Source organism: Erpetoichthys calabaricus, chromosome 4 (genome assembly GCF_900747795.2).
Source record: "Erpetoichthys calabaricus chromosome 4, fErpCal1.3, whole genome shotgun sequence".
In the NCBI taxonomy this organism is placed as follows: domain Eukaryota; kingdom Metazoa; phylum Chordata; class Cladistia; order Polypteriformes; family Polypteridae; genus Erpetoichthys; species Erpetoichthys calabaricus.
This window is the reverse complement of record NC_041397.2, coordinates 252,525,435-252,538,171: the sequence shown is the minus strand read 5'-3', so window position 1 is coordinate 252,538,171 and position 12,737 is coordinate 252,525,435. Positions and strand designations below refer to the sequence as shown.

The window sequence follows — 12,737 nt, the reverse complement described above, 5'->3', positions numbered from 1 at the left end:
GTGGGTAGCGCTGCTGCCTCGCAGTTGGGAGACCTGGGGACCTGGGTTCGCTTCCCGGGTCCTCCCTGCGTGGAGTTTGCATGTTCTCCCCGTGTCTGCGTGGGTTTCCTCCGGGCGCTCCGGTTTCCTCCCACAGTCCAAAGACATGCAGGTTAGGTGGATTGGCGATTCTAAATTGGCCCTAGTGTGTGCTTGGTGTGTGGGTGTGTTTGTGTGTGTCCTGCGGTGGGTTGGCACCCTGCCCAGGATTGGTTCCCTGCCTTGTGCCCTGTGTTGGCTGGGATTGGCTCCAGCAGATCCCCGTGACCCTGTGTTCGGATTCAGCGGGTTGGAAAATGGATGGATGGATAGTCATTCAAATTTCTTGTTATTTCTGTTAACTTTAAATAATTCTTTAATTCTACATGTAGAGATGGCCAAAAACTCAAGTTTGCTGAGGAAATACTCCATGAGTAGAGTAGCAAAATCTAGAGAAAGTATGAGAAAAATAAGTATTTTTTATTTTTCAATTTATACCCTAATGTTTTTCCTGTTAAGAGTATATTTTTTGCAGCTTTAAGACAGTAGTCAACATAAAGTTGTAAGTGTGAATGCTTAATTTAAGAAATTTGAGACAATTAGTTAAAATATAATTAACACACTGCGGTGGGCTGGCGCCCTGCCCGGGGTTTGTTTCCTGCCTTGCGCCCTGTGTTGGCTGGGATTGGCTCCAGCAGACCACCGTGACCCTGTAGTTAGGATATAGTGGGTTGGATAATGGATGGATGGATGGATAATTAACACATTCTGAGGTTAGGGGTTGACATTACTGTGGAATGAGTAGCACTGCCCCTTTACAGCGTATTGCAGTAGGTTCAAATCCAACACACGATTTTCTATGTGACGTGTCCATGTTCTGCCTGTGTCTGGTTTTCTTCTGGGTACTTCAGTTTGATTAAATAGTCCCAGTGTGAATGTGAGTGTGGGTAAGTGGACCCTGCGATAGATTAATACCCTGACCAGGCTCTTTTCCTGCATTGTGTCCAGTACTGCCAGGATAGGCTCTTGCTCTCTACTCCTCTGAACTGGAGTGGGTTTGACTGTTATAACTATTATTGATTTGCCATTTCTAAACATATATTTTGAAAAGATTATAAGAGAATGTAAAAGTTAACTGCAGTATCCTAGGGAAAGTCCTCATTTTTTTTTCAATTTATGAAACTTTAGTTGAGTTTGTTATGAAGTGCAGTATAAACAAAGAGCACCGCAAGTCCCACATCCTCAACTCCTGCTGCACACTTGTGCAACTCTGCCGAAAAGTGGATTGCCATATTCCATAGCTATGCATTCCAGTGAAGAGCAACGGCAACAGGAAGGTGACATCATACAGTGTGCATTTGATTTTAATAAAACATTAACAATAAAAAAATAAACAAATTAACAAGCAACAAATATTGCCTAATTATAAAATAGTGATTCAAAAAATGATGTTGACTATTCTTGCAACAAGTAAGAAAGAGTGCTTACCATATAAACTATGTGTGGGATATTCATGAATTAAAAATTAGAATTTGAGGGAATTACTAACTTTGTTTGAGATGTATGCAATCCCGAGCCGAACTTCAAGCCCTTTGTGGAAAGATACAGCATGGACTTGTCATAGTAGTGTAACAAGACAAAGATGAGCTCTGGTGTGATATTGATGTAGGGTGTGATGTTGTGAATTTCCTCTTGGGATTAATAAAGTATCTATCTATCTATCTATCTATCTATCTATCTATCTATCTATCTATCTATCTATCTATCTATCTATCTATCTATCTATCTATCTATCTATCTATCTATTACAAACAGCTGTCAGTGCTGCCAGGACAGGCTCTGGCCACCCAAGTCTCTGTGCTGAATTAAATGGATTTGAGAATGTTTGGTTATATTATTTAGTATTTTTTGGGTCTTCCTTTTTCCTTTCAATGTGTATTTTCTTCTTCTATAACAAGGGCTAAGTAAGACACATTACTTTGAAAAGAAGAACAGTTATGTTGCTTGACCATGAGGTTGAGACATTAAAAGCTTTTGAACTCTATTTCAGAATTCCTTATGTGCATTTCAGTGTCACTTACAGTTATCAGTGTATCATCAAAATAACATATTACACCACTGTAGTAATATCTGCTCCATTAAGGAGCACTAGAAACAACCATAAGGTAACATTACATACTGAGCAAACAACTCCTTATGGGTATTTAGAGCAAACCAGAACACTGATCTTTTAACTGTAATTGACACTAGCTGTGTGATAAATCAAGCTTTCAATCTTCTGACCAGCACATTGATCTGAAAAAAGGCTTGGTACTGTTTTAGATACAAATCAAGAATTAATGGGGTATGGTGCATGGCTTACAGAATTTTAACACTGCTATTTATAAAAAGCTGCATTGACCGGTTTGATGAGATTTCAAATTCTGACTCCGTTTTTCAGCCTCTTTAGTTAGTGTCTGACTTATGCCATCAATACCTGGTTGGCCACAGAATAATTATTGGGTAACACTTAGGTAATAATTGAAGAAGCCAGACATTAGCAACTCAGCACACAGACCACTAATTCAGACTCAGATTGGTAGCCAGCAATCATCAGGTATCCTAATGATATCAGGTTTACTAGTCATCTGAGCTTTTTATTTGATGTTTTTGGTTTTTTTTTTAATATTGATCTTAGATGTAGTATTACAGCTTTTCCATAGTCTATAAGTTTATCTGGCAATCATTTCCTCAGTGTTCCCTGAAAATTGCAGATATTGGTGTATTTTACCCCCTGGCTTTGTTTGAATAAATAGGGCAGCTCACCTTAACTGAAATGGTCAAAACACATACATTTGTTGAATGAAGAACTCTACTGATAATTGTTACAGATGATTTTGTGCTGTGCAGGTATTACTTTGAACTTCTTTCTCATTCTATAATCCATGTGATATTATGCTCTTTGCTCACAGGAGCTAGATAGCATAGGGATGCACCTATTTTGAGTCTCTAGGAGGTTGCAACTCTTTTATAGGTGGTGGAGTAGGTTCCTGTGTATTCGTATAGTTCAGGAATTACTAGGGTACAACAGTTGTTTGTTAAGTGGTTTCCCTTGTTTGCCTAAAAATGATTAATAAGCTTGTTTTTATGGCATGATGTGGACTGGGTGTCACATCCTGACAATTCATAAAGTACTTTCTACTGCCACTCCCATAGTCACTGCCTTGGTTTTCCAAGATGGTAATAATGATACTTGTTTCTGTAACCACAGGAAATTAAGAAGAGCTTTGTGTTAATATGACCAAAATAAAGAAGGGGATTTGAGACCTAAGTCCAGAACTAGCTGGTCTTATCTCTGTTCACCATAGTAATTTAAACTTTTTATTTACATTCATGATGTAGTAAAAACATTCAAAATTACTGCAAAAAAGAACACTTAGGAACCAACACAAGAGAGCTGAACCATCATTACAATAACCATTTGTCCCTTTTACAAACCTGCTATAACATCAGTTCACACAAATCTGTTAAAATGTTGGTCAGCAACATTATGTAATCTAAATATATAGCCTTTCAAATAACTTAGGCAGCACTTAGGAGCGGTTTGTTTTTTCCTTTAACACTAGAATCCCTGAAGCCTACGAAAAAACTTGTAATCCCGGGCCACCTTAAGAAAGATAAAATCCACCTTAACAGAATGATTACATTATCTCAAAATATGACATGAAACCACCGTGGGTAAATGATTTGAGTATAGTCCAGCCTTCAACACTGTGATTTCAAATTGTATGATTTCAAAGAGCACATTTCACGACTTTTTTATGACATTAACAACAAATTGCCATATGCATGCATGTCAAGGTCATCTTATGATCATCACTTACCTGATTAACTCCACAGTTTCTGAGTACATAGTGTATGGAGATTTAGCTTCAACTGGCCCATCTTCCATTGCCTTGCCGCACTCAATAAATGACAATGCTGCATCAATGTAGTGGACAGCCTTTCCAAATCTATCTGCCTGCATGGAGAAAAAAGCCACTTAAATTAAATATTAGATAGATAGATAGATAGATAGATAGATAGATAGATAGATAGATAGATAGATAGATAGATAGATAGATACTATACAAAACATATTTAAAGAAATACATAAAGAGATAAATACATATAGATATACATACACACTATAGTCTGAACACACACAAGAATGACTAAAAAGAAAAAAGTTAAGAAGAAAAAAAACTTCTGATATACTGCCAGTGAGGCATTATGGTAGCATTTTGCTGTTGGTATAAAGGAGCCCCCGTAGCATTTCTTGACACACTTCTGCTGAATAATAAATTGGCTGAAAGTTCTCAGTTTTAATGTGTCACTGAGAGGATGTGCAGCATTGCTCATGATGCCACTCAGTTTCGTTCTAATTCTCTTCTTCACTATTACCTCCAGAGGGTCCAGAGTGCACCCTGTAACTGAGATTGCCCTTTTAATTAGCCCATTCATTCAATGGGCCTCTTTTGAAGTGATGGGCCAGCACCCCACCTTGTAGAAAACTGAACTGGCCATCACAGAGTTATAGGCGATGTGAAGGATGTCACTTCCCGCATTAAAGGAACACAGTCTCCTAAAGAAAAAGAGCCTGCTCTGCCCTTTCTTATATAGTTCCTCTGCGTTCTGAGACGAGACCAACCTGTCATTGACGTGGACCCCCAAGTACTTGCAGGAGTGGACCACCTCTACATCCACTACTTGATGTAATGACATGTAGACACAGAGGCTTTTTGGTGTGGTAAAAGTCAATAACTATGCAATTCCTTGGTTTTGCTGATTTTAAGTTGCAGACAATTATTTGCACCAAGAAACAAAGTTCTCCACTTGACTCCTATACTCTGTCTCACTCCACTTATCAATACACCCCATAATTGCAGAGTCATCTATGAATTTCTGCAAGTGACCTGGTGTTGTATTTAAAGACTGAGCTGTACAGAGTGAAGAGAAAAGGAGACGGGACTGTTCCCTGTTGTGCTCCAATGTTGCTCACATCCATATCAGAAACACCATCCTTCAGTCTCACAAACTGAGGTCTGTCCAAAAGATAATCTATTATCTAGGAATGAAGCATTAAATAATAAATAAATATTACCAGATCCTTTATATATGAAGTGCCAAAATGTGATTTCGTGAAGTTCTTTAATACCTTTTTAACCCTGTATAATTTTTAAATACATTTACAAAGCAGATCATTTGGTGATCATCATGTCATTCCCTGGGTGATGTTAATACAAGAACCTGCAGGCATTACTTTTATATCCTTAACAATGTTAAGATTTGAATGATTTTCATTTTATAATTATTTTTTTTCTTGTTATTTACTTTTGCATGGCTTTGCATTGAAGTTCTGGCACCTGCCACACTGACTGCACTGATATAGTGATTAACAGTTTGATTTGTACCCTGAAGAGTGTAAATCACTCTCCTGGCTACAACCATGAAGCACCTGAACCTCAAATACAAAAAATCAGTGTCTGTTAAGGCTATGCTGTGTTTGTTGAATTGATGATTGATATATACACTCGATAGGTTTAGGCTGGAAATGTGCAGTCAGAGCAAACAGATGTGATTTCAGACTTCAGCAGCTCACGGGGGTTAGCATAAATCATGCCTCATTTCCCTTTATTTTGTGAATACATTTTGTTATTCTTCATTTTCTAAGAGTTCTTCCAGCATTATAAGGTGTTCCTCAAAATACTAATCTTTTCAAATTCATAAATCTATTGGAGTTCTGCATTTAACTTTTGAATCAGTTAAAGAATGAAGAAAACATTAACATACTGTAAATCATGCAGTACATAATCCAGTATTAACAAACTGAACTTATTTTTAGAAAACGATAAAGAATGAACATTCCGTCTGTCCACTTATATGTTTTGTGAAGTCACCTTTTCATAGATTTTATTTTTATAGAATATGTATGACAAACTAGTTTTGTTAAATAGTTGTTTCCTTTTTGCAAGGGAAAAGCTCAAGGAATAAGGAAGTTATTGATTTACTCAAGTAAATGGAGGCTATGTGATCTGTGTCAATCATTTTTAATTTTTAATTTACTACACTTACTTATTAAACATGTGCTGTAATTCTTTGTTCATTTGTCTTAGATATAACACTAGTGAGTATGTTTTATCTAAATTTTCCCTAGAACATCTAGATAGTGATGTATCAGGTTTGCATGTTGACTGCAGTCTGCACTTTCTTGGCCGCCCCGATCTCTTTTAATTCATCCATTATTTTCAGAATTTGGTCTCAGTTGAGGGAAGCTGAACCTTGCCTGATGCTATCACATTTTTCACATCAGTACTTACACCACAAATACTGCATGTGGACTGTATTAATTACTTGTGGATTGGCCAAGGAGAAAACATATATAAGATAATGAGAATAGTAACTGGGACTCCTGATTTTAAATGGGCAATGTGACCATGACTGCATTGTAAGGAGGCCTTTAAAGGAAATAATGCAGGAATTTAGCCTGAATCTCTTGCATAATTATATAAAGAAACAGAATTATGCAATTTAATGATAAACACAAAGATTATTTTACACATACTGAATATTAAGGATTTTATATACACTGTATTATAAATATATATATATATATATATATATATATATATAACTGTGTGTACATATATATATATATATATCTATATAAAAAACTATATCTATCTATCTATATATATATATATATATATATATATATATATATCTATCTATCTATCTATCTATCTAGCTATCTATATATCTATCTATATCTATCTATATATATATCTATATCTATATCTATATATATATATATATATATATATATATAGAGAGAGATATATATATATCTATATATATATATCTCTATATATCTATATATATATATCTATATATATCTATATATATATATATATATATATATATATATAATATAGAAACATGACTGATGGACTGAGGCAACCGCAGGTTCGAAGCGCAGCAGCGTAGTACAGCGGAAACAAGTATGAGCCGATCGAGATGCCTCTATAAGAGCCTGTTGCCATTGGGTAATGCAAGAAACATTACAAATGCAGGGAACAGTATAACTTGGCCACTGACCTGGCCCTGACTATGACAGTTTACTGTGTCTGTGTGTAGTAGAGTATTAGCTCCCGCTGCAATAAATAACCCTGCTGTTCCTGTTTCAAGTTGAATAAATCTGATTTTGCTAAAGTACTGAGACTCAGCCTCGTGTTTTGGGGTACAACACAGTGACTCACATGTCTATACATTGGGTGCCGTGGGTGCTGCCAGGGGGTGCTGTGAATATACAGGAGACCAGGTTTTCGCTCAACCTGGAAGTGCTGGCAGGCCACGTGAGCAGAAACCCAGAAGTGCTTGGTTCGCCAATATAAAAGGACTGGACAGACCTCACAGAAGTGAGCCAGAGTCGGGTGAAAGGTGGATAACCCCTGCTGGGAGGTGTGCAAGTGAAAAGAAAGAAGGAGAAAAAAATAATAATTGTGTATTGTGCATTTATTTGTGGCTGTGGTGGTGGAGAGCACTATGAAGGAAGGGAAAAGAATAAAAAGAAATTCTTGGTGCTTTTAACTTGTGTCCTCAGCGTCTGGTTGTTGGGTTTGAGGAGCAACAGTGCCCTCTAGCATCCATAATATATACACTATATATATATATATATATATATATATATATATATATATATATATATATATATATATATATATATTGTGGTGAGTGGCTGGGGGTGGTACTCAGCTGGGACGCCTGGAAGGACCAGAAAAGGGATTACACCTCCTCTGGACCATGAGGGGCAGCCGTCCTTGTTGGTATGGGGACCACAGGAACAGAGCATGGAAGCTCAACCCTATAGGGGCCCGTGGTTACCGCTAGGGGGCGCCCGGATGCCTGAAAAGCCCTGGATGTCAGCACTTCCACCACACACCCGGAGGTGCTGGCGGAAGGAAAGCCAGGGACACCCGGAGTGCTTCCGGGTGCTCAGCCAGCACTTCCGACTTCCGGTGAACATAAAAGAGGCCACCTCCCTCCATTTGTCAGCTGGAGTCGGGTGGAAGGGGACAGAGCTCGGAGGAGAGGAGTTGAGGTGGTCAGAAAGAGAGGCATTGGAAAAAGAGGCCTGGACTGAGGGTGCTTGGTGCAGGGGCACTGGGTTGTGCGTGGTACTTTGTATATAGAAGAATGTATAATAAACATGTGTTTGGGTGTAAACCATTGGTGTCTGCCTGTCTGTGTCTGGGCTGCTCTCCACAATATATATATATATATATATATATATATATATATATATATATATATATATATATATATCTTCTTATATAATACACTACCATGGCTGTCGGTTTGTCTGTCCAGGATTTTAAATCATCATTTTAAATCACTCATATACTATATGATGTCTACTATACGCTGTCAGGGTGATGATTGACCTCCAAGGTTATTCCTTTTTTATTTTTATTTTATTTTATTGTAGAATCAACTCTCGGCAGTGGCCAGCAGTGCGGTGCATGCGTACTGGCGCCGTTCTTACCCCTACAACCTTCACTGTCACTTCCCCTACGTCTTCGTATCTTAAATTATTCTTAAGACAGATTGAAGACTTAAGTGCCAGCTTAAGTGAAAAATTAAGGAAAATGTACTAAGTAATTGCAACACAAACACCGAGTTAATCAGTTTTAACACGAAAAGGTGCTGACGAAAGAAGAGAAGATGCGGGCCGCTGGAGTGAAGAAAAAAGAGCTGCTCAGGAAGCAGCAAGCGCATCAACCTCTGAGCAAACGAATGCTAAATGCACAGAGAAAGAGGATGAAAACTAGGAATGCTCAAGTCAAGTGATATTCACTGAATGTTATCGTGCAGTGTGCCATTACTGGTGTGTATATATATATATATATATATATATATATATATATATATATATATATATATATATATATATATATATGTATTCAGATTTTATCAAGACTTTGCACCCAGGATGCTCTTGCTGTAATGTACAGCTGTGGGTTGTTGTGGCTAAACTGTTTGATTGTGTCCCAAGGCTTCCAGATTAGTTAAACGTTTATAAAAACTACAAGTTTCCCTGCCTCAGTTAAGGTCAGGTCAGGTCTTTAGCAGGCTGTTTGCTGGGTACTTACAGTTCTAATTTATCTTGGCACTGGTGAAGCAGTTTTGCAATAGCAGACCTATAAGGATGATATTAAATGTTGTGTGGACTACCAAGTTGTGGCTCTGGGTTCAAGCAAAGATTTTTAGTTTTTGCCATGTGACCCCCAACTCGTGTTTGTGGCATGCTGTTGTTTTTAACAGATTACTTTTGCTACTTCTTATGTAACTTCAAAAAGGAAAAGCATGGCAGTTTTTGGCAGAAGAATTGAGGTGCTGAGATCCCCGTCTTGAAGTAAAGCGTCTGGCACAGAACTTAAGCATGGAGGAGTGGATGTTAGAGTTAGTGAACCTCAGGGTGTTCAGAAGAATTTTATCAGTTTCAGCTCTAAAACAGTATCTTTCAGGTCCAAAGACGGTGCTTTTAACATTTAAAAAACTGTGGGTGAGTTTTCTAGGTCCAAAGAGAGTGAAAATGAGCTTACTTGGATCAAATAGAGTGGAGAAATGCATGCAGTTAATTCATAAGGGAAGGTTTATTCTTCGCTGACTGGATCAGTGTCCACTTCCAGTTACAGAGAAATGCCTGCTTACAGTATACTGTTGGTACATGAGTGTGTTCATCGGAGTGAGCAAGAGGTCAGCTAGTGGATTATTGCTTAAGGTTAATGTCCTTTGAGGCATCTCTGTGGTCTGCACAAATGTCACTTCATCTTTAATGAACAACTGTTTTTATTAGATGAAACAAGATGGCTAAATGATGGATAAAGGTAAAGCTGCAGAATAGTTCATTCAATCAGTTTGGAAATGCAGGTGGAGTAGGGGGATTGCTGTTAAGAACAATCCCTAGTATGCTTTTGAAAACCTAGCAAAAACGAAGACTTTTTAAAACAGCCACTATTTTGCAGACAAAGACGTATATTTTTGTACAGTGCATGCAAATCACTTAAAAATAAATGATACACTGAAAAATAATCCTGATAAACACAAAGCATCAAGATATACAATTTTGCATCTGTCACCATTCCTGAAGGGTGTGTGATAACGTGAATTGAGAGAGGAGGCAGAGGTGAGTGAAGCAAGTCCTTGTGGGCTTGACAATAAGGCTTTCAGAAGTCAGATTGTTTTTCTCAAGTTTTCTTTCGGATTTTTATCATTGCATGTGTAGCTTGTGTTCAATCTCTTTGTCACTGCTAAAATACACAAGGCTTTGTGCCTTCAAGAAATATACTTTTGTTATTTTGTACAAGCCAAGTCCCATGTCCCATGTCCCCAGTTTGACACACAAAGGGAAATATAAAACATTCTATTCCAACTTGAATGCGGTAAGGAAAAAATGAGTTTAACAGCTAAATGACACAACTGATAAATCCAGGCAAATACGGAAATTGTGATTCTGAGCAGAGAAAACAGGGTCGCATGGAGTATTGTGAGCCACCACAATGCAGGAAGCATCTCAAATCCAGGCTCTTTGGGGGTGCAGAATTTTATGTTGTTTCTTTTCAATGTGCTTCTGTTGTTGTGATTTAATTACTTTCTGAATGAAATATAAGATGCACAAAAGAAAACAAGAATAGTTGGTCACTTCATCACAGAGCTGGCCTGTTCCTGAGATTGTAGAGGGTACTTATAAATAGCGCAGCTTTAACTGCTCACAATATCCACCAGAACACATAAAACTTGGGTCATGGAAGTATTGTTAGGCTTACATAGGAAGATGGCTAAACAGGAGCCGGTCCTGCTCATTACACCTCGCACTCACAGCTAAATGAAACCAGCAGTTTAGTCAGTTCACGGTGGGGTTTAATTAAAATCAAATAATGTTTCTTCAAATAGATTATTATCAACACTTTCAAGATCTGTAGAATAATTAAAAATCTTTGAATGATAATAGTTTTTGGAGGTCTAATAAACTAGTGCTATGCAAAAATCATCTACCTGCAGGCAGAATCTCCTTCAAAGTATATAATATGCAATGTTTTATTTTGTATTTATGGACAGTATTCTTGTTCTGAATGGTAGAACTAGAACGGAGGGAGAGTTTACATGCAGTAAAGCAACAATACTATCTGGCTTGTACTTGGTCTTGTTACATTTAAAAAATAAAATAAATGGTGATGGTGGGGTTTGAAACTAAGCTGTTCAAATTGAAATGTATTACCTTTTACTCCCAAACTTACCATTGCGTCTGCTCTGTGTTTCATCCTCTTAGCTTCTTGCATGTAAAACTCTGCATCTTGGACTCTGAAAAAGAAAAAAAAACCATTAATGATGAAGGTAACATATCAAATCAATACCAAGCTTAAGAATGAGACCTCATTGAACAGGACTGTCGTGGGATTCTAACCAGTCTATGAAAAATGTGCTGGTCTTGCTTTTGGGCAAATAAAACACTAAAGGATTTTTTTAGGAACTGTCATTCATTTTTTAGTAAAATATTGATGTCCTTACCTAAGAGTAACCATCCCTGGAACTTTTTAAAAATAGAAGAATGATATTTACAAATAGTTCTTAGGCCAAATGCAAAAGAGATGGTTGGACAAGAACAGAAACATTTAATGTAATACTTCTTGACTCGAGACAAAGAGGACCTGTACAGCAGATTGCTTTTCATAGACACTGAAGAAACTTATTGTGCATGTAGTAAATTATAAAGACCTGCTACAGTATCGACATTACTTTATCAATCATTTTCCTGCAAATTAATGCAATATTTTCGCTTGTCATGATTGTGTGTACCATAGTAAGTGTTCCATAATATTTTCAAGGAAGCCAATACAAGATAATCTCAAGATGTGTGTATTAATGGAACCAAGACTATCTGTTGTGTTTAGTGCCATTGCTGTGTACACTTGAGTTACTTACAAACAGTGAATCAAGACTAGTTGTGTACTAATACTGCTACTGTAGTGTCAATCTTGGACCTAATCAAGTGAAACAACTTTGTACAATAGCGAATGTAAGAAAATGAATACATGCATGATTCATACAGACTTACTGACACAAAAGCATTGTATATGCAAACACATAAGTCATAAAACACAAATGCAGTTTCTACCCTAATTTGTACTGAAATAATGAATTAATTGTATTTAACTCAACCCCATATAAAATGTGTGTGGTGTATGTAAAAAATGAACATTGATCAATTCAAATTATAATTCTACATAGAGAAAGGTAAGCATTGTCTCATATATGGAATCATTATTTATTCATTAGTATTGGCAATGCTGTTAGAAAAGAGCAAATTGAAAGATAATGTGATTTTCTTCCAGGCTGTGGAGGTATCTTTGCTAGTGTGTCTGAAGTCTGTTATTAAATTTTACACAATATGAATTGTATAGAGTTTGTGCTCTAATGTGTTGTTCACACTGTGATTAGGAATTCTTTGTGAATATTTTCCAATATCTGACAAGTTGTTTTGGAGAGTCTTAAATTATTAACTGAATTAGCTGTATACATAATACTTGACATGTACTAAGATTAGCAGGGACTTGGCAACTACTGTATTAACCAGCTCTCACCTGCTTTTCTGTATTATCTATGAAAAAAGGGGGCCATGATGCTTAAGATGTGATTCT

General features: G+C 37.0%; 1 protein-coding gene across 1 annotated transcript in view; it reads right to left on the bottom strand.

Annotated features, from left to right (window-relative positions):
- The window catches only part of aff3 (AF4/FMR2 family, member 3), a 71,555-nt gene that overhangs the window by 37,930 nt on the left and 20,888 nt on the right, over positions 1-12,737 (bottom strand). Inside the window, exons 6-7 of the mRNA XM_051926201.1 lie at positions 11,333-11,400; positions 3,882-4,014 (exon numbers count right to left, since the gene is read on the bottom strand). Of these exons, the coding sequence (XP_051782161.1) occupies positions 3,882-4,014; positions 11,333-11,400 (201 nt within the window). The remainder of the gene's footprint in view (positions 1-3,881; positions 4,015-11,332; positions 11,401-12,737) is intronic.